This window comes from Gadus chalcogrammus, chromosome 10 (genome assembly GCF_026213295.1).
Source record: "Gadus chalcogrammus isolate NIFS_2021 chromosome 10, NIFS_Gcha_1.0, whole genome shotgun sequence".
NCBI classification, from domain to species: domain Eukaryota; kingdom Metazoa; phylum Chordata; class Actinopteri; order Gadiformes; family Gadidae; genus Gadus; species Gadus chalcogrammus.
Genome location: NC_079421.1, coordinates 9,405,429 through 9,426,937, shown reverse-complemented (window position 1 = coordinate 9,426,937; position 21,509 = coordinate 9,405,429). Strand labels below are relative to the sequence as shown.

The 21,509-nt window shown below is 42.9% G+C and overlaps 1 protein-coding gene across 1 annotated transcript; it reads left to right on the top strand.

Annotated features, from left to right (window-relative positions):
- Window positions 1–5,805: 5,805 nt before the first annotated feature.
- Window positions 5,806–17,426, top strand: rnf4 (ring finger protein 4). The gene is made up of 8 exons (XM_056600187.1): window positions 5,806–6,075; window positions 6,362–6,446; window positions 8,585–8,813; window positions 9,009–9,091; window positions 9,304–9,316; window positions 9,564–9,684; window positions 16,161–16,212; window positions 16,536–17,426. The coding sequence occupies exons 2-8, from the start codon at window positions 6,411–6,413 to the stop codon at window positions 16,683–16,685; spliced, it is 684 nt and encodes a 227-aa protein (XP_056456162.1). The 5' UTR covers window positions 5,806–6,075; window positions 6,362–6,410; the 3' UTR covers window positions 16,686–17,426.
- Window positions 17,427–21,509: the final 4,083 nt, after the last annotated feature.

The following is a 21,509-nucleotide window of genomic DNA, read 5'->3' as shown; positions in this document are numbered from 1 at the left end:
ATGTCCGCTGGCTACACCACTGAGGCTATAGTAGGCTAACGAGGCTCTTAGCGTCCTACGAGTACCCCGGAGCACTCGTTAGCTACTCGTGACTCGTGAGCGTTTTTAAGACGTTCGTTACCAAAGATGCTTTCGGGAAACGGTGTGAAAACTGTACGATGCTCTTACGACCCACTCTGCGATCCACTTAGGCTAAAGATGCTTTCGGGAAACGGGGCCCTGAGCGATAGCATTCGCATTGTTTACCGACCATGGAAGTAATCCCCCGATGATTCTCTATATGTTTAACAATTATTATTTTAGATTAGTTTGCCCCTTTTTGACTTTATAAGAAAAGCACCTTGTATATACCTTTTTGAATGTTAAAACAGAAATAATAATTACCACTCGTTTTTTAAAGGTTGGGTATGCGATTTGCGAAACGCCAGCAGATTTTGAAAATACACAACTCAAATGGTCCTACCCCCTCTCCTTCAACGCTGACTCTGACTCCACCCATTCCAAGTACCTGGACGCGCAATCATGCACGAGCGCGAACAGAGATGCGCGAGAGCGAGCCAGGCTAGCGTAGGTTTTCGTTTAACAACATGGCACTACATTCAGCTGTAAGTTGCACCCAGTACCGCGGGAAGTAGGGGTTTTGGGGGTGCTGCAACACCCCCTGTCCGAGGCCCTGTCTTATCACAGATCACGATCATTTCTAAAAACTCCGGCCAAAGTGGAGATTTCTGAAAACGCCGGTTATGTGTTGTCGTGTCAACGGGGAGAAACGGGATTTTAGGTTCTGAAGCGTCACATTATGCACCAGGAAATGCTTAACGTCATGTGAGCGCCCGCTGTACCGTATTGGTCCGAATATAAACACAAACCCCATTCTAAGACGACCTATATTTGGAAAAAAGATTTGAAGACCAGATCTTGTTTTTATGAATAAATAAATTGTATTCATTGAAATAATATACGAAAATAAAAAGGCATAGAATAAAACACTGCATTGCCACTAAACAGTAGTGAAAATAGGCCGTAGGCCTACTGATGTGTACACCAAAGACTATTCCTGACACTCCTCTGCCCCGCTGTGTTCGCTCTGGCTGTGGTCGCTCCGAACTGTTTCGGCCCGTGGCAAAGCGAGTCATCCTCGCTGCTGTCCAAGGCATTTTGAGACGCAGCATTTATTTAATGCTCATATGACCTAGTGCTGAAAAAAGGTTATATGAAAAAGTGTGAGGGTAGCGGTGGTGCGCTAAACTTGTTCTGTGAGCAGCTGGATGTGAAGCATGGTGTGAAGGAAGTGAACACAACGATCGATTTTCAACTGTGCGCGCATGGACTGGTGTAATTGAGCTGCGCTGCTATATATCTTTTTTATCAATGTAACGAGTTGCGAGTCTAGTGCAGGCTGAGTTTTTTTTTTCCAGCACCCCCTGCTGAGAATACGTTCTCGCGGCTATGGTTGCACCAGATGTTATAAACATTAAACGGTCACATAAATCATTTCTATTTTTAGAAAATGTATGTTTGTTTCATATAATTGTATTGGAAGTCCTGGTTTTCACTAGGGTTGCTGCGGTGTGGACATTTTCACAACGAGTAATACACTCGTCTCAACACCGGTATTACCGAGTATAAACGGTATAAACTTTGAAACTAGGTCAACCGCCACACAAGCATCGGTTTTTTAGACCCTTCTCGTCCTTCAGTGGCCGCCAACGTTCGAAAGCAGCGCCTAGGATTATTCTTGATTTCAGTTTTTCTCTTTCAGCGTTTTTATTATCAATTACTCTCTGAAAAAGAGTTTTCCTTCTCTTTGCTGGTGGTGGTGGTGGTGGTGGTGGGGATGGTGGCGTCTTGTCTGCCATGGAAATTGTCTTCTACTGCTAGGTCCAAATGTGGATTAACTAGTTCCAGTAGCTACCGCAGGATAACAACAAACAGGAGCTTGCTCTGGGTCACGAGTACTGCACGAAGGGGTCGCGCGCGGGGGGAGGGGGAGTGCAGTACGAGCGTTGATTGACGTACTTACTGTCCAATGCAACGAGGTGGCAATCCAAATGATTGGCTGGAGTTTTTCGAGCCCTGCCCGTTCCACAGATGATTGACTTGTTTAATTTTCATGTCAGTACTTCTAACTCAGTGGCTGTAAGCGGGTTATGATAAGGATTTCAAGTAATTTTGCAAAAATGGCCAAAAAAGCAAATTCCATACCCAACCTTTAACTCAAAAGGCAAGGAACACGGGTGACACGGGTGACACAGGTGACGCGGGTAACCCAGTGAACACCGGCATCACAGTGAACACCGGCATCACAGGTAAGGTAACACAGGCAGGGCCGTCGATAAGGGGTGAAAGGTGATGACGATTCTAGGGGCCCTCAGCCCAGGGAGGGCCCACAAAAAAAAAATATATATATATATATATATTTTACTACCAGCCCATAGTACCACCATAGCGCCCCCCCCCCCGTCAACAATGCAGCGCAGGGGGGCCCATCAGTAAATCTTGTCTAGGGGCCCAGGAATTGTAGCAACGGCCCTGAACACAGGTAACACAGGTAACACACAGGACACAACTCACCACGAACTAAAATGATCAGACAAGGAACAAAGGAAAGACAAGGGATTAAATACAAAACACACACAGGGCACGCAACGAGTAACAGCTGAAACACATTAGGGGAGGGAGCAGTAATCAAACAGGAGAGACCTGAGGCCTGTTTCAGGTAGCTGGTTTTGAGGCAACCCCGAGTTCGTTCGCTCTGAGTTAGTGGAAACTCTGGATTTTCCGTTTCAGGTAGCAGGTTCAACGCAACCGAGAGTTAGTTGCTGCGGCAACATACGCCGTGGGTCTAACCTGCTCGGGAGGTGGTTAGACCTACTCTGAGTTTGTTGTCTATAAGGCTGAAGGCAGCTCTCCGACAGAAGGAAGTGTTAGAAATGGCATGTCCTTTTCTACGAGAGCCTGTGGACGTAGAGGCTGCGATCCTCAGAAGGAATCTCCGTGAGGAACGATTATTAAGACCCCGGTTGGATATACTTTATTTTCCTGATAATTTTCTTCACGAGCGCTATCGTTTTTAAGCGCAATCCATCATTTATTTAGACCACCTTCTCAGCCCCCATGTTAACTGTCAAACGCACCGGGGGCATGCTTGAAGTTTAAGTTTAAGTTTTTTGACGCAATTAACGCATGAGTAGAATGATCTGCCCCGTGCATCCCACCCGCTCTGTAGGCTACTACAGTCACTTTAACGTTGTGGCTTTCCCATGATCAGAGTAGCTGACTAACCACGGGCCTATAACTGCTGCAAGTCAAGAAACTCATTTTAAGAATGCAAGGCAGAAAAGACCCTGGTACTGCTTTTAACCAGATGCTGTTCTTCCCTACACGCACATGCTCAGCATAATCGTATGCAATGTTCACTGAAGTAAAACCCTTTGAGTAAACTGTTCAACAAAATAACTTGTCCCACCACAGCCCGTGTTCTAATAAAGACAATCTACTTTTTATGAAGATTTCTTTATTTCCTGAAAGCACAAAGTCATTCATATTGGGTATGTTTTTAGAGCAGGGAACAGTATCCCAGTTTCCACCTCACCCACCTTTAACTTATGTTCCAAAATTTGGATCTCCAAAGCATCCTTTTGCATCTTTTGAATTGTTACAATTGCATGAAGGTTGGTGAGGGCATCTGGTTCAAGTAGCCTAGGGCGATGACGCCATCAGTAACTGGAAGAAGATGATTAGACAGTGAAATTATTACTTGAGCCAGAATATTGCCCCATCCAATTTGTAACGTGCTGTGTTGCGTGTACATATTTAATTATTTTGAATAACCAACCTCTTATAAAGGCATTTCTATCCTGGAGGGTGGGGGGGGGTCAGAGGAGCTCCCCCCAGGGATGCCCTCAGCCACAGGACGCATACTCTGTTCGCTGAGGGCCATCCCCTCAGCCTCTGTGAGGGCTGCAGAGGTGGACCCCCTCCAGTCTTCCGGGCCTCTGCTTTTTTTTGATTTGCTAACATGGAGGAAAATGTTACCCTAAAATTCAGTAAGCGCTATTTTGAAGACATGTATATATATATATATGTAATGCATTTTGCCTAGGTGTAGCCTTCTAATATATCTAAATCCTATTAACTATTGGCAGTGTTGGGGTGGCTGGGAAATGTACTACTTACATTTACTGCTTAAATATAGTATACAAATATATAATACATGTTGAACATAGCTGTTAAATTAGGTAGAGCAGGCAAAACAGCACAATTGATTTGATTTCAATTAAACATTAGTTTACATTTTTGAACTATATTTTTGTACTTCATCTTCATTTGCTGCCAAGTCCTCTTGGGGCAACTTGGGGTTGCGTAAATTGACACACACACATACACACAATTTACATATTGAATGAGTGGAAGATATTAAACTATCCTCTTATTTTATTTTACTAATTTATTTTACACAGGCATTGACTTGTTCAGCTATTTCATGCCAAGCAATCTCTCGCGCTCTCGCTGCTGCGGCGGTATTGTTTTTTTTTGTTTAAAGGGGTAACTGCTCGGCATACGCGTTCATTAGAATTTCCAATTCCGTGGGGAAAAGTAAGTGGATCTCCGCTTTTGGTCCATGTTTGATCATGTTATCAGAGATCCATTGATGATGGCTCTTTATAGTCAACAGGCACGCCCCCAACCCAGCGTGAACACACTCCGAGTTGATTAAGCCAACGCTGATCGCCTGTTCTGAAACCGAAAACCCAGAGTTGCTTTTCAACCCTGAACTCTGAGTCAACCAACTCAGAGCGCAGGATTAAACTCAGAGTATGTTAAACCAGCTACCTGAAACAGGCCTCTGACATGTGGAGAAACAAGACCGATACCAAAGTAAAACAGACACACCAAAACAAGACAAGGAAACCGACAGACCATGACATGATCGCAAGCAGAGGACCGTGAGAGTTATTGAGCAGCAGCTGAACCAGTCTAAACATCGGACGCGTAACGGAGCACTGATCTAGGCCCTCTCGGATGCCAGGCCGAAACAACATTTGTTTCACTACGACTCCTTTCAGCTGCACACCTCCTTCTCCAGCAAAGAATAATTAGAGAGAACGGCTAATAAAACGCTTGAGGTGGCGTTTTGAAAATAAATAACTAACATTTTTTTAGGACATGGCATGAAGATAATTATGAGCCTTTGATTGATATCCAGAATTTTTTTGCGGAGACACATTCCTGTACCCCACTTGTATTGGAGTGAACGGAGATATCTACGGTACTTCTGGGTCCCATGAACGAGGGACCCGTATGTATATCCCTCAACTTTAACACCGTTAATAACGCGTTAAACTGACAGCGCTATAAATAAACCAATCTAAAAATGGTATATAAACAAATTGAGGAAACCCTGATATAAAGGATAGGCCTAATGTTACAGTATTGAGCTGAAACCACTATGAATTAGTCATTTAAAAAACAATAATAGTTGAGTGTTGCTTTTCTTATCAACGTCTAGAAATGTGAATATCAGCTTTATAAATAAATTTAGATTTTACTTCATAGCCGATTTTTTCTATGCCTCCTTTCTGAAAATACAAGTTTGCAACACCAAATCGTTTTGTCCAATATATGGCGCATTTAACATTTTCAACCTACTTATTAGTCAAAAGATCCACCTACATATTACGAAAAACAACACTGAGACAAGACCTATCAGAGCACAGAATGAAAAGGGGAGAGATTCAAGCTTCTTTAATAGGTCCATGGATTCAAGGGTCTTTTCTATATACACCCACTAGATGGCATATATAGCAGTAGAAGCCATTTCGACTGCCGCTAACCATGCGCAGAACCCGTGCGCAGAACTCACATGTAACTTGTCGAGGTTTGTGAGAATAAGCTGCTTTTGACGTGTTTTATAGAACATTCTCGTTGTTACCTGAGAGCAGTTTACCACATTCTAAATTAAGCCTCGTAAACCTAGTGTGAATAACTAATACGTGATTGCTTACTAAAAACAAAAGAGAAACTAAGCGACTACAGCTAGCAGTGGACTAACAACAGACTGACTACCAGCAGGTAAAATATCTAATGCATGCTATTTACACACGGCACTATGGTCTATGTCATGCATATAGAGGCCACAACAATACTTGCACCTGTAAGTTTTAGTCATGTATCGCCTAATAGTGTAATGTGACGTTTCTGATGGTTTGCTAGTTTCATTAGCCAGCTAACGCTGCACTTGGCAAAGCTAATGATAACAAAGAACCATTGACGAAGAGGAGTAACTTAGAAGTGAAAGTCACTGCTGATTGTATCGTTTTTGCTTTCCTTCCATGTTATGTATCGGTTATGTACCCAGTCTCCCTTGCACAAACCAGAGTGAATTTGGCGGCTGAGGATTCTGAGGAATGGATGTGGACGCTTCGGGAATCATGAGCAGACCTGTAGGTGTACACTGGTTTGAGCTCTTTGGGTTTATCATTAAACTGTTTAACCTTTTTGGGTGTGAACTTATTAACGGTATTTCGACGTCAACTTGTCAAAGCTTCTTCGATGTGATAAATAGTTTAGATTGAAGATGTCCCGGAGCCAGCCTTCCATTGTTTTAGTCGTGTTATATTGTTATAAGAATCGGGCGAACTGGTTTGGTAAGGCCAATATTATCGTATTTTGAGAAATTATCGAACACGTCATAACCAAAAGAAGGGTTATAGAATGGGCATAAATGTTATTATAAGAACATGATTTGTAGTCTGAATTGATAAGTTAACCTTATCTCAGGTTTCACATAGCCTCTTCAAGCCTCAATATTCATAGCCTAAATGTCTTTAAATGAGTTAGGCCTTGGCCTAGCCTACATAAAGGCTAAATGTTTCCAATTCAATATACCAATAGCTCACATGAAAATGTTTCAGGGTTGCTGGTGTAATTTTGTCTTCTGCATCACCTTTTAGGTACTTGTGTTGCGTGGTGTAAGACTTTCATTGATATCGATCTGATTTAATTAGTAGAAAACAGTCCCTATTCATCAAGGTCAGCGGGTCATCTTTGTATGTCTTGCACATATTACTCTTGAGTAAAGCAATCGCCACCTTTATGCTCAGAAGATATTGATGACTGTCAGTAAACTTGGGCAGAGCCCACTCCAAAAAGTGGGTGTAGATCCAGAGAGACAGAGTTCAATCTGGCCACTGGTCAGTGAAAATAATGGCAAAGGGCATCACACTGACATAGGCCTGCACGATTCGTGAACCTAATCCTTGCAATGGTAAAGAATCTATTTGCACGTCTCACTAGCACACGGGCGTAGCTGTCCCTGGGAAGTCTTACTTTTATGTGATCTCTCCGATGATAGACCCCTGTTCTGAAAAGATCTGCACCAATTTCCAAAAACAGATCTGAATCTTGGTTGTGCCCTCATCAAAAAAAAACAACGAGAGGGTTAAGAGAGAGGGCGACAGAAAAAAAGAATTCTCTTCAAGAAAACGTACGGTTTATACTTTTTGTGTGATGCTAGAGACACAGCATATCTATCATTTTAAGATGATAATCTTGCATCATTATTTGTAATGATCCATAAGCAATTGCAGTGTAACAACACTGCAGGATCAAATTAGGTCGTATTGTTTACTTTATGTATAGCCTTTTCACTTAAAAGTCTAATAAAGCTGAAGAAATGCTCATGCATCGCGTACTGGCTGTGCGGAAGTAGAGATGTGTTGTGGCAGGCATATGATTGGTTAGTTACCATGCAGCCGATGTCAATGCCCGTTCTATTTTTAGGATCAATTAAACCAATGCCCCTTTTCTGAACAAGCTTGCTTAATCAGGATTTGAAAGAAGAGTTACTTTTCAAGCCGGAAACAAAACAAAATAAGACTAATTAAACTATTACTATAAGACTCAAAGTTATTTATTCTTTCTTTGAGACCTGGTACCACATGAGCCGTGACCCAGTACAAGGTCCCGACCCAAAGTTTGGTTCTGATGCTTTCTATCATCCACCAGATGGACAGGGTTTCTGTTGACCTTTGCATCGGGCCATACATTTATTTTTCTTATGGTGTTTTGTTAGACATGGCAGGATTATTTTAAAATGGGGTTCTCAGCCACCTGTGTGTTGGAGACATGAGGCTTTTCTTCCAAAGCATGCAACAGGTTTTCAGCCATCTAGTTAAAATGGGGTCGCTTTCACACATCCCTGTATGGTTTGGGGATGCTTACTTTTTGTCTGTTCCAACACCAACTCTGCAATGCTCTTCACTTAAGTATTAATCTTTGTCTTGTGCAAACTTTCAAATAAACGACAAGCTCATTTTTGGGCTTCTGACATGCTTCTCTCCTGTTTTGGTATTTGGTATATGAGCTGTTATGTTGGCATAGTTGTACATTAAATACAATTCCCTTTCAAGACTCCAGATGCTGATTCTTTATATGTTCAGACATTCGTATCACCAGTAAGCTGTATCAACGGCATGCATATAATAGTAGACCTGCTATGGGGAGCAGATGTACCAGCGGCACACCACAGGTCATACATAAGTTAAAAAACAACAAGCTAACGGTATCGTTTTGCTTTCAGATTCCAAAGAGAAGAAAGGCAACATGCCCACAGTGCTCTGGATGCAGCGCAAAGAACAGCAGAACCGCCAACACCAGGTCTGCTAGCTGCAACCCGAACACCAGTAGAGACTCAAACTCCAGCGGAGATACCATCAGCAGCGATTCTAGTACTAGCTCTTCAAGCCTGTTGCCTGTTCTGCCTTTCACAATCACAGAAACCATCAACGTATTGGAACACATGTTAGCCGGTGGGTACATTTGTGTGGCTAAACACCTGGTTTCTATTGAATACACTTTAAGTGTGTGTGTGTGTGTGTGTGTGTGTGTGTGTGTGTGTGTGTGTGTGTGTGTGTGTGTGTGTGTGTGTGTGTGTGTGTGTGTGTGTGTGTGTGTGTGTGTGTGTGTGTGTGTGTGTGTGTGTGTGTGTGTGGGGCGCCCTCCAGGGGAAGAGGACGTAGTAGATCTTACGTGTGAAGGAACCGAGCCGGCGGCCGTAGTCGATCTCACCAACAACGACTCGGTTGTGGTGAGTAAAATGTCTTTGGACCACTGTAGAATCTCAGGTCATAAATTACTTCTTATCCATGTGCACTAGAATAGTGTGCTGTCATCTCAATGTGCTTATAAATGGAAACACAGGATTGGGAATTCATTTGTTGCAAAGCAGCATTGCTATTCTTCTGTTTGACTAAATGTTTTTGCTTTTCCATGTTTTCCTGTTTCTGAAATGGATACCAGCTGTTGGATGAAGGTGCGACATTTATTTATGAAAGGCTAACTGTAAATAGGAAAATGAACTGCCAATTACAAAGTCGTATAGCACACTATGAATAGGTGCCATAAGTATTTTTAATATATATATTTTTTAAATATGCATTTATTCCTCCTCTCTGTCTCTATGTGTGCCTTTGTGTGTGCACGCGCGTCCTTCAATAACTAAACGCATTTATCCACCCCTCCTTTGCCTTTCCTAACACATCCATCTGTCTCCCTCCAAGGGCCTGAGGGCACAGAGGGAACTGCGGAGAGCTACGTGGTCAGCAGTGACGAGGAGGAGGATGCGCGGACCCTGCTCAATGCGGATCTGCTGTCCACGTTGCAGGCCAGCAGTCAAGCCAGGTAGCAAGGGCCCCATCTCCTGTGTCAGGGCACAGCTTCATCCCCTGGGGGAACTAGATGGGATGGACCTCATTCACCTAGCAGCCATATTGTTGAGTGGGATAGGTTATGTAAATCTTGGATGAAAGATGACAAATTAGGGATGTTAATCGATCGACCGTTTGACCGATGGTTGACCGTATTAACGTTAACCGATCAATCTTGTAGCTTGTCGGTTAAAAAAATTGTTGTGGTCAATGTGGACTGTTGAGTGTGTGTTGGTTTCACTTCACACAAAAAGATGATCAGATGAGGTGACTTATTGGAAGTTGGACGGACACCGCGTCTCTAGCCCACTGTTTAATTTCTCAAGTCTTAATTATTCCCTGCATGCGATCGGCGGAGAATATGATCTCTAAATGATTATGGACATTAGACTAAACGCTATAAGACTACAGTTAGCCATCTCATTCCTTTTTGTGTGAAGTGAAAAACATTATCCCTCACAATCAATTTATGGGCTTGGATTTGGAAATTACTACATTTCAGGATATTCAATGGTAACAGATAAGGTAATAATAATCATCATCTTCAGGGCTCCAGACTTATTTTTTTCACTAGGAGCACTGTGGCCCCTAACTGAAAATTTTAGGGCCGCAACCAGAAATTTTAGGGGCACACATTGTTAATCAACATGCCAACCAAATTTCACGTCTCTACTTTTTCACTGTATTACTAATAACTATTTTGATAATAGATGCAGAAATTACAATGTGCCGTTTCAAATTCAGTGTCACATTTTATTGTGATTCTCATCTATCCCAACGGTTTCCAGGTTTGCGCATGCATGCGTTCGACAAGTACAGAAGCGACAGTTTCACGGGAGTGCGCCCGCTTGTCGTGCCGCTTGACAGGACGCTGAGCCTCCTCTCTGCCCGCTCGCCTCTCCATTGAGAATGCATTATCAGGCCCGACAAACGCCTCCCGTGTGAAAAGCCCTTTATGGCACCCGAAGCAGAGTCCTGCAATGGTTCGGGTGACCCGCACAATTTGGTTGAAACGAGTCGGGTCGGACGACTGAACAGCGCGGGTCGGGCGTGGGTTTTGCAATTGTGAACGAGACTTCACCGGTGCTGGATATTATGTTGATCAGGAGTGGAGGAGTCAACTCAAACCGTCAACAGTGGATGATGTGCACAACAATCTAAAGCACCAAGCCAAACACCAGAAAGTGTAATTCCCATCAAATGTTTTTAATTTTCCATCGGGTGCGGGTCGGGTGTCAATAAGAATTTATAGCGGGTCTGGTCGGGCTACTGTCGGAACACGGGTCGGATACGGTTTGATGTATTGCGGTTGCGGGGTTTGTAAAATAAGGCCCAGGCAGGACTGACTTGCACTGGCACACTAGCCGAAGGTCAGAAGAACGAGTCAATCGTTTGCTTGCTCATTGTAAACGCGCGTAGCAGGTTGTGAAATCTTTCTCCTTCGCACAGACGTTTACGCGCGCTCGATAATCTCTAGGACCCTCCCCCTCGACACATTAGCCACTTACAGTAGCCATTCCCTATCCTTCTTACACTCATTGGCCTGCTAAAGATTCCGGATTCATTGACGTGCCCCTTCCACGTTTAACGTGTAAAAAAAAAAGGGGTGGAAAATTTACTGGTCGCACATGCGCGATCAGATGGAGAATTCAGTCGCACACTCTCAAATTTTGGTCGCAGTCTGGAGCCCTGATCTTGATTTATTATTATTAGCACTACCGTCTCCTCCAAACTAAACAAGCGGCGTCTCTTCGGAGCTGTCCTTTTCTTAAATGAGCCGTGGCAATGTTTCAAATGAGCTCCTAACGCTGCCCTCTTCCGATTGGCCCCTGGTTAATCCCGCACAGGGTCTCAACCTGGTCCGCGCCTTCTCAGACCATTGTGGGCGTTCAAGCCCACTCTCTACACACGTTCAACTTGCCGTAAGCATGCCTCGTGTTTCAATTCAAACTAAGGTCGTGCCGCTGTTGGAGCCACTGCCTCTCACTCGGACGGACCGGGTGCTATCCCCGTGTCCGCTCATATGAAACCTGTATTTTCAACCCTATCACCTTGTACCCAAACCATTTCCAAACTATGGAGCTGTCACGTTAAAATTGTACCGGGGCGAAAATTGTACCGGCCTACGTCATCGTTTGTTTACATCCTGACAACCTGACAACCTGCCCGGCAACAGACGACGCGATGCAGAAAACATGTTTCCAAACGACGAAATAACATAATACAGATAGCGGATCGCTATCTGTATTATGATAGATAGCGATAACACTTGTTTTTACTTTATATTTGTATTGTATTTAATTGTTTAATCGAAACAATAAAAAAATTTGCCCGCAAAACGGGCGATCGCGTCAAATCACGCGTCAAATCACGTAGGAAGGTTCTTGAACATTCTAGACTATGAAACCTGCTTAAAACACTCAGTTTACTAGCTAAATTCGATTAAACAATTCAATACAATGCAAATATAAAGTAAAAACAAGTGTTATCTAGCGATCCGTTATCTGTATTATGTTTCAAGAACCCTCCTACGTCATTTGACGCGATCGCCCGTTTCGCGGGCAAAACATTTTTCATTTGACGCGATCGCCCGTTTCGCGGGCAATTTTTTTTATTGTTTCGATTAAACAATTAAATACAAATATAAAGTAAAAACAAGTGTTATCGCTATCTATCATAATACAGATAGCGATCCGCTATCTGTATTATGTTATTTCGTCGTTTGGAAACATGTTTTCTGCATCGCGTCGTCTGTTGCCGGGCAGGTTGTCAGGATGTAAACAAACGATGACGTAGGCCGGTACAATTTTCGCCCCCGGTACAATTTTAACGTGACAGAGCCATTTGGACTCCCTGTTTCGCGCTATAGAGGATTTAAAAAAAGTGACGTCAGTGGAAGGGCGGGCAGGGGCAGAGTGTGTGTGTGCGTGTGTGAGTCTGAGGCAGAACGGGAGAGAGATAAGCAGAGTTACGAAACAGCAGAAATGGCTGTTATTTCAAATTGCACGTTTTAATCGGATCGGTTAACCAACCGGTTAATGAGGCTCGGTGTTTGGTAGTGGTGCAACGGTTCACGGGTTACCCGTGATCCGTACGGATCAACCCTCACGGTTCGGGACACAAGTGATCCGCGGATCGGCTGATAAAAAAAATAAATTGTGCGTTCACGTTATCAGCGCATGTTTAAAGGACAATCTGGTATTAACAACATCAAGTATCGTAGTGAAATACAGTTTCTGTTGTGTTTTATTTGGCGTTCAGGAAATCCCATTGAAACGGGAACCTGATATATTTGTTTGGTTGTAGTCTTTTCGCTCCGTTCTCCGTATCAACAGTAGGGCTAGAAACGAGCGAAAAGACTACAACCAACAACAATAATAATAATAATAATAATAATAATACATTTAATTTAGAGGCACCTTTCAAGACACCCACGGTCACCTAATGAGCAATGAGTCTTCCAACCGAAATCAATGGATTTACAAAATGCAAATAAAACACGACAGAAACTGTATTTCGCTACCATACTTGATGAAAAAAAAGATGAGGATGTCTGCATTGCCTTGGGAGAGTGTAGACTCTAAACTCTCCCCAGGAAATGCAGAAATTGTAAATCCAGGGTTAGGGATTATTTGCTATCCATGTTAAAAAGAAGGAATAATGCAGACTGCAATTTTTTTTGACCAATGAGCTGTCGGACTGAACCACAGCATGGAGGAGAAGGGATTTTTGCCGTTTGCTGACTCCTGGAGCTCTATATCTATATAATATAACATAATAATATTATATACGGGTATTTATATAATCTATCTAATATCACGGCCAAAAGCTATGTGCGCCTCGGATGATATTATGAATAATATAGACTGTGACTGACGTCTCTGGTCATATGCGTCGATTACGCCGGGGACGCGTCCCCACCAGATTTCGTCAAGATTAATTTTGTACCTACAACCAAAAAAATCGATTTGAATTATTATGGATTATTACACGGGTCTTCTCAATGCCGTGGAACGCTCCGTTCACTTGCATGGGCTCTTTACAACTTCCGGAGGTGAATGCTAGGTATAAATTGACCGCTGTCAAGGAAAGGACTTTTTGCCTATAATATTATTATATATATTATATATATAGTATTCGGTTGCTAAGCGACGTCAACGACTTTGGCAAATTATTTCTCTGCTGATCAACGCTACGAATGATGAACAAATACATTGGAAAAAGACACACTGTGTGAAGTTATTTTTTCGTTTTGGCAAGTAGACATTACTAATAATACCTGTACTCTTTGGCTGGGATGATGAGGCATCAGACAATCAAGTCATTTTAGCCTGAATACATCGGTAAGAAGCACCAGAGCAGGTTGCTAGTACCATGGGCAGTATCAGAACGATAACCTGTTGAACTAAATGGATGTGGTAGGCTACACCACGGGATGCATCTGCAGACCACTGCCACATAAATAAAGGTAAGACGCGATATTTATTGCTTAAGATTTGCTGGTGCTGTGGCGAGGTCTTGTGTTTTTTGGTCGGCTGTTTTAACTTGCAATTGATAGTCGGTGGAGTCAGTCTCTTGTTGACACAAAGTGACTTTTGGTCATTCTTGCTTTGCTTGAATTCTGGAATAATTGTGGGGGGGAGTTTACGAGTTTTGGTCAGAATGCCTGATGTAGGCTAATTTTGATGGAATGCGTGTTGTGAATTGAGAACAGCCAGCTCATGATGTGATGCAGCGTTCAACTGTGCAACAAATATTTTTTTCTTTTTCAATCTTGACGACTTTTGTAGTGCTGTGTGTAGCCACACCTTTGGCCCTTCTGAACTTAAACACGCAGTTAAATTCCTTTCCTAGCTCCTCTTGTTTATGTTGTTAGCTTAGCCATATCATGTCACGTTGTCCACATTGGATACATGGAGCAGAACATAGTGGGTCATATATCCGATGCTTTTTGGAAACGTTTTCTTCATAAAAGAACAGATTTTGTATACATCTTATTCCTTAGTAATTAGCTTCATGGTTATGCCGTCTTTCAGAACCTTTCATTACCGGCACTTAAGAGAGAAAAAAGAGTGCATCCTCATTGTACCCAGCACTTCTAAAATTGCACTTCAGAATGGGTCTCTGTCCCCAGCACATTTCAAACCAAACTGACGCCCATGTCTCTGGTACTTCCACAAGTAAAGACTCGTAGTGGGCGATATCTCGGCCATTGTTGAGAAGAATTGGGGAGAAGGAACTTTGTCATTGACTCTCTAAAGTCCATGAACCGCGACATGGAGAAGAAAAGGATTGTACTCCGGGAACTGAGCTGCTGGACTGCCTCCGAGCTCCCCGCGCCGGAGCTGCCGGCCGCCGTCGAAGCCGTCCGGCCACAGTCCAGCAGCTCTGGTGGTGTACTCCGGGAGCTGAACTGGCGCCAAAGCTAGGTGGCAGCTCCAGCGGACTAGCAGCTCCGGCTGGGGTAGCTCGGCGGCAGTCTGGCAGCTCAGCTCCGGGAGTACAATCCCTTTCTACTCCATGTCTCCTCCTCCCGACTTCCCTTCGGCGGCAGCTCCGGCGGGGTGAGCTCGGTGCCAGAGAAAGGGATTGCACTCCCGGAGCTTAGCTGCAAGGGAGCTTCTTGTCCACTGGTCCACAACATCTTAGCGATGCTCTGATTGGAGGGGAGTGGGGAAGTGGGAGGTAATATTAAAATGTGCCCCCTTCCTACGTAGGAGGGGGCTCCAAAACTGACTCGCTCGTTTGGTAGCTGGAGGCGGGCTGCTTCCAGAAATGCGTATCTCACTCAAAAAATCATGTACAGACTTATTTCAAAGTTTGTATGCATGTGGGAGCACCATCTACCCACAACAAGACCTCAAATCCCAGGAAAAGTGCTGTTTTCATAATATGTCCCCTTTAAAGGAAGCAGGATTATTACCAAATTTTTCACTTTATTTAGTTTTTACACATTTGAAGATTCTATTTAAAGACACATTTGTCTTGTTATCTTTTTTGTTGTTGATTCGAAAATGATCCGACCGTGACCCAAAAACCGTGACACGATCCGAACCGTGAGTTTTGTGGTCGGTCAAGAATATTTGTAATATTTTCGCCATCCCTATGACAACATTTTTTTAAATGTGTTCCAAATGTTACCCTGGATAGCAAAATGAATTCAGATCAAAACAAAAATGCATTGAGTTTTCATGGGTTCCCAAAGATTCTAGGTTTCCCCACCTAACTAACCAATATGGCCCCCAGTTTCATAAGGTGTAGGGCCTACGGGGGGTGTTTATCAGTGATCGTGGGGTGATATTGACTGTTCTCTTTTGCAATGGTCAGAGGTCAGGGCGGATATTCTTGAAAAAGCGTTCAGAAAGGAACATGACATTGAGAGCAATAAGGTACGGTGATGTCATCTTTAAGTCTATACAGTTCTAACTGCCGTGTCTGTTTGGTGTCCAGGGCGACTCCAGGGACCATCAGCTGTCCAGTGTGTATGGACTCGTACACAGAGGTAGGGCTCTGCATGAGGAGAGGAAAGACATTTTCACCTTTTTGACCTGCAGTACATTCAAGTATGGTCCGAATCGGGATAGGTCTGACTTTCCCGTCGCGGATAAAGTACCTTTCTTGCTTTTACTAACCCTTACTTGCAATGATGAAGAACAATACTGTTTAAGCCAGACCAATTAGACCCCGAGATGAATGGGGCAATATATTTAAAATTTAAAATTATCAAATGAAATCATACATTTTCCACATTTGTGTATTTACACATAGAAACTGGGCATTGATCCCCTGTTTTTCTCTCTTGCTCTGTCGCTCGCTCTCTCTCAGATCGTGGACACCGGCAGGCTGGTGGTCTCTACCAAGTGCGGCCATGTCTTTTGCAGCCAGTGCATCCGGGACTCGCTGGCCCACTCGCATACTTGCCCAACCTGCAGGAAAAAACTGACGCCTCAACAGTACCACCCCATCTACATCTGAACGGAACTCTGGCTCCAAGGCCATTCAGCGCTGCTCACCACTTGGCTGCCATATTGCCAAAAATCCTGCTCCCTCCTCCTCCTCTTGATATGCAGTGCAGTTCTCTCTTTCACTCTTTTGTTTTGCCTTTAATCAATAAAACATCTGATTGGCTGACGTGTAGGAGACAGCAGCTTCTGAGTATTTGAGATATAGATCTAAAATCTATTTTCAGTAGATTTTAACTGTTTTTTCTCTTATTTATCGGTTCTTGGAAATTCCTGCATTGATACAAGTTTAATGGAAAAAGTATTTTTCACAATGCCTGAATAAGGTTGTTGTCCTCAAGCCCTTTTGACTTAATTTTCCTATTATGTATTTTCTTTTTGTAATGGGGTTATATTAAAGGTAAGATAACAAATGGTTTTGTTGCGTCTGCTCAGCATTGTCTTGTGTTTTGACAAATGTTTAACACTGCCCTCATCTTCAACCTTCCCCTTTTGACTTTTTGTTTATAACGGAGTCTTGGCTCAGCAGTAATGACGTCATTCCACTTGGTGAACTCGGCCCTCCTCACTGCAGCTTCATAAATTCCCCTCGGGCTACTGGTTGTGTAGGTGGTCTGGTCACTGTTTACAATGACAACTTTAAATGTAGAATTGTACAAATTGATATGTTCTCCACTTTTGAGGTACAGCTTGTAAAGATAAATGCCACCCTCCTCTGTGCATTAGTTTACTGACCAGCGAATATTAATTGTAATTTCATTCAAGAATTTGCTGATCTATCTGTTATGGCCGCTCGCTCTGACAATTTAGTGATTTTAGGAGATTTTAACATTCACATCTGTTGCCCATCAAAACCTTTGGTTAAGGAGTTTTTATGCCTTGTGGACTTTCAATCTTGTGCAATCTGTTATGGCCCCGACAAATCAGGAAGGCCACACATTAGACCTAGTATTGTCTTATGGTTTCAGTGTTTCCAACATAGAAATTATGGATGTTGGTCTCTGATCATTTTTAGATTTTATTTGAATCTATTATGTTTTGTTCCCCTGTATCTCCCCCTAAGTCCTATTCATCTGCCCGATCTCTTAATTCCACCACAGCCACAACATTCTCTAATACTTAATTCATACTCTCTCACTCACCTACTATCTCTGTTGCTATTTTCACCTGCTCTGACATTGAATAATTAGTCACTCTTCAATGCATCCTGTCCTGAGACCTTAGACTGTTGCCCCACTAAAACAAAAGCGAGTCAAAACTATCACCACTCCATGGTTAAATGCCTGTTGAACTAAATGGATGTGGTAGGCTACACTGCGGGATGCATCTGCAGACCACTGCCACATAAATAAAGGCAAGACGCAATATTTATTGCTTAAGATTTGCTGGTGCTGTGGCGAGGTCTTTTGTGTTTTTTGCACTCAAGTGGTCGGCTGTTTTATCTTGCAATTGATAGTCGGTGGAGTCAGTCTCTTGTTGACACAAAGTGACTTTTGGTCATTCTTGCTTTGCTTGAATTCTGGAATAATTGGGGGGAGTTCATGAGTTTTGGTCAGAATGCCTGATGTAGGCTAGTTTTGATGGAATGCGTGTTATGAATTGAGAACAGCTAGCTCATGATGTGATACAGCGTTCAGCTGTGCAACAAATATTATTTTCTTTTTCAATCTTGACGACTTTTGTAGTGCTGTGTGTAGCCACACCTTTGCCCCTTCTGAACTTAAAAACGCAGTTAAATTCCTTTCCTAGCTCCTCTTGTTTATGTTGTTAGCTTAGCCATATCATGTCACGTTGTCAACATTGGATACATGGAGCAGAACATAGTGGGTCATATGTCCGATCCTTTTTGGACTGTTTTCCTCATAAAACGTGCCAGACAGATTTTGTATGCATTTTATTCCTTAGTAATTACATGGTTATGCCCAGAACCATTCATTACCGGCACTTAAGAGAGAATAAAGAGTGCATCCTCATTGTACCCAGCACTTCTAAAAATGCACTTCCAAAAACGTCTCTGTCCCCAGCACATTTCAAACCAAACTGACGCCCATGATTATAGGCTAGTGTGTAAAATGCTGTTTAGAATTAATGTTAGTATTAACAAAAAGACCCACCGGTGGGGTGAGATCTTATGTTTTATTTATGTTTTTGTTATAATGCAAACGTGCATGTTGCAGAAAATGTGAAACAGTTTTCTGCGACCCACCTCACACTCGGTGGGTCGCAGAATTCGGTGTAACACAGTAGCGGTTCCTGGCCGAGCTCACCAGGGAGGCAAACATGAACGCGCATTCATGAACGCGCGCAGTGCACCCGTACATGCATTTCTTTTCTAAAGCGTAGGCCTACACAACTTTAAAAAAAAAAAACATACTCGCGTGACACGTCGTTTTGAAGCGCCGTTAGCTTAAGGGGCCGTGTCCACCAAAAGCGGATAATAGAGAGAGGATGAGGAAAAGAAAAAAGAGGATAATAACTAAAATAAACTAGACACTTAACAGTGTATCAGCAGAGTGCAATGCTTCTAAATTTGTAATCAAACGTGCAGACAAAGTTCAACTTCATAAAGTTAAGTTCATTCGTGGTGCGTGCATGCTGCTTAAATGTAATGCATGGCATGGCAGCGTACAGGGTCAACGACACGTATCTTCCAATCATATAAATATAATATTGTGGAAATTGCATTAAAGGCACCCAGTGCAACTTTATGTAAACATTCAATGAAAAATAAACATTCAATTTCTAGTCTTTTTTTACACGTAGTAAGTTTCAATAACTCCATACCATTACATATCGACATTCAAGGAGCAAAGATGAGACGTCGTTGTGTGGTGAGAACTGATAGAAAATCGTAAACAACAATCGCCGGTGGGGAGAAGCCATTTTTCCATTGACTGGAAGCCTGCTTTATTTATTGTAGGTTACAAAAAATAAAGAAATGGCGGCATTGTTGTTGTTATCGATTTTGTATCAGTTCTCACCACACAACCAACGTCTCATCTTTGCTGCTTAAATGTCGGTATGTAATGGTATGGAGTTATTGAAACTTACTACGTGTAAAAAAGACTAGAAATTGAATGTTTATTTTTAAGCCTCGAAAGTTGCACTGGGTGCCTTTACAGTTTTTCCCTTCCGTTTTCGGTCATGTACCCATACTATGGTCACCAGGGCCGGCGCTGGCCGTTTCGGAGCCCTAGGCGACTCGAAATCAACTTGCGCCCTGGACAGGTCTTGCGAGGGGGGGGGGGGGGTGGGGGTGTGGGGGGGGTGGGGGGGGGGGGGGTGGGGGGGGGGGGGGGGGGGGGGGGGGGGGGGTGGGGGGGGGTGGGGGGGGGGGGGGGGGGGGGGTGCTTACGCTGACGGTTTTCACGGGCCGCCCTGACAATTGGCTCCGCGCCCCCTCGCTTCGCCGTTCGCGTCGTATATTTATATTGAGATATTTTGTACATTAAGGGCGCCACCAGAGGGCGCCCCAACGCATTTGTCCGCCCTAGGCGGTTCGGCCTAGCTCGCCTATTGCCGATCGCCCGTCCCTGATGGTCACTTTTCCTATCACTTAACACAGTGGGCTTTAGAGACACACACCTCTGCATATCTGTTAACCTTTGGTGCATAAATGCACTACAACAACCACACGCACAAACAATGCTGCCATAACTTAACACATGTTTCCTCTCAGAACACTATGACCTCAAAAACACTAACATCTTGAAGCATTGCCAATTGCATATATAAAATGTCGCTGTGTCCTCTAGTTTGGCATAGATTTCCTGATTTCCTGTTTTCCAGACAAACACTTCTTTGGACTACAGTAATAAAGTTTGTAATATTACAGTATGACAATCCAAGCCAAGTATCTGCTGACAGTGTTCATATGTCGGTTTATTTCCCACAAAAGATGTCACAATTGAGTGTGGTAAATGTACTGTAATTGTAAATAACAGTAAATACTGTAAGTGTTTTATGAGAAACTGAGAATAACAATTTTCAGTTTTTGTAATGCAAATTACATACAGTAAGTATGTAATATATGATCCAGAACCACAAAGTCAAAAAATGTGTTCTAACAAAAAATGCAATGCACAAAACCTGCACATACTGTATATTACAGTAGCCCAACAGTAGCGCAGAATTGGGCTAATCCCTCCTATCCTCCTCATTTGGCCACAAATTTTAATCTACGTCGCAACGTAAAATAAAATAAATAACTATAAACTAATATTTTTTCTTATTCAAACATGTAACTTCATTTGTCCTGTCCAAATGCAGCATCTTTCATCTACAGTGATCCTAAATTACTGTTAGGTTTTGACAACAGAAAGTTCACTGTTTTGAACAGAGTATCTAAACATTGGTAAAATATGCTGTAGTTCCACAGCGTTTGCCGGTAGTGAACATTGACTGGGGCAGGTATCCATGAATTTGGAAGAAGGCGTCATTGCCAGCATTTGTATCTTAGCATAGGGGCAAGTTACCACAGTTGGTTCACATGGTCTACTGGTATGCTCACTGTGTGAAGTGTTTAGGGAATGTGAACATGGTTTAGGTAAATTGCCTAAAACGATAGGAAAAAACTGTAAATGGAAAGAGACAATTCCTCACGTTGGGCACACGAATGCGTGACTCGTTTATTTCTTTAGAAAACCAAAACATTAAACTAACATTTAATGGGACAGCCATCCCTGAACAACCAAGACAGAGTAAACGATATGCATGCAACAGTGTAGATGATATTAATCTCTCCTCCGGATGCTACTTTCTTAATGTTCCCGTTACAACTTCAGTTAAAGGGACTCTCACCTTTGTTGCATTTGAGAATTACAGCACATTCAAATCA

What these genes read in the sequence shown, in the direction of transcription:
- rnf4 (XM_056600187.1), top strand. Translation starts at nt 6,411, where the DNA reads ATGGATGTGGACGCTTCGGGAATCATGAGCAGACCT. An exon ending in CGGGAATCATGAGCAGACCT is followed by an intron (nt 6,447 to 8,584) that starts GTAGGTGTACAC and finishes TTTTGCTTTCAG; the next exon opens with ATTCCAAAGAGAAGAAAGGC. An exon ending in GTATGGACTCGTACACAGAG is followed by an intron (nt 16,213 to 16,535) that starts GTAGGGCTCTGC and finishes GCTCTCTCTCAG; the next exon opens with ATCGTGGACACCGGCAGGCT.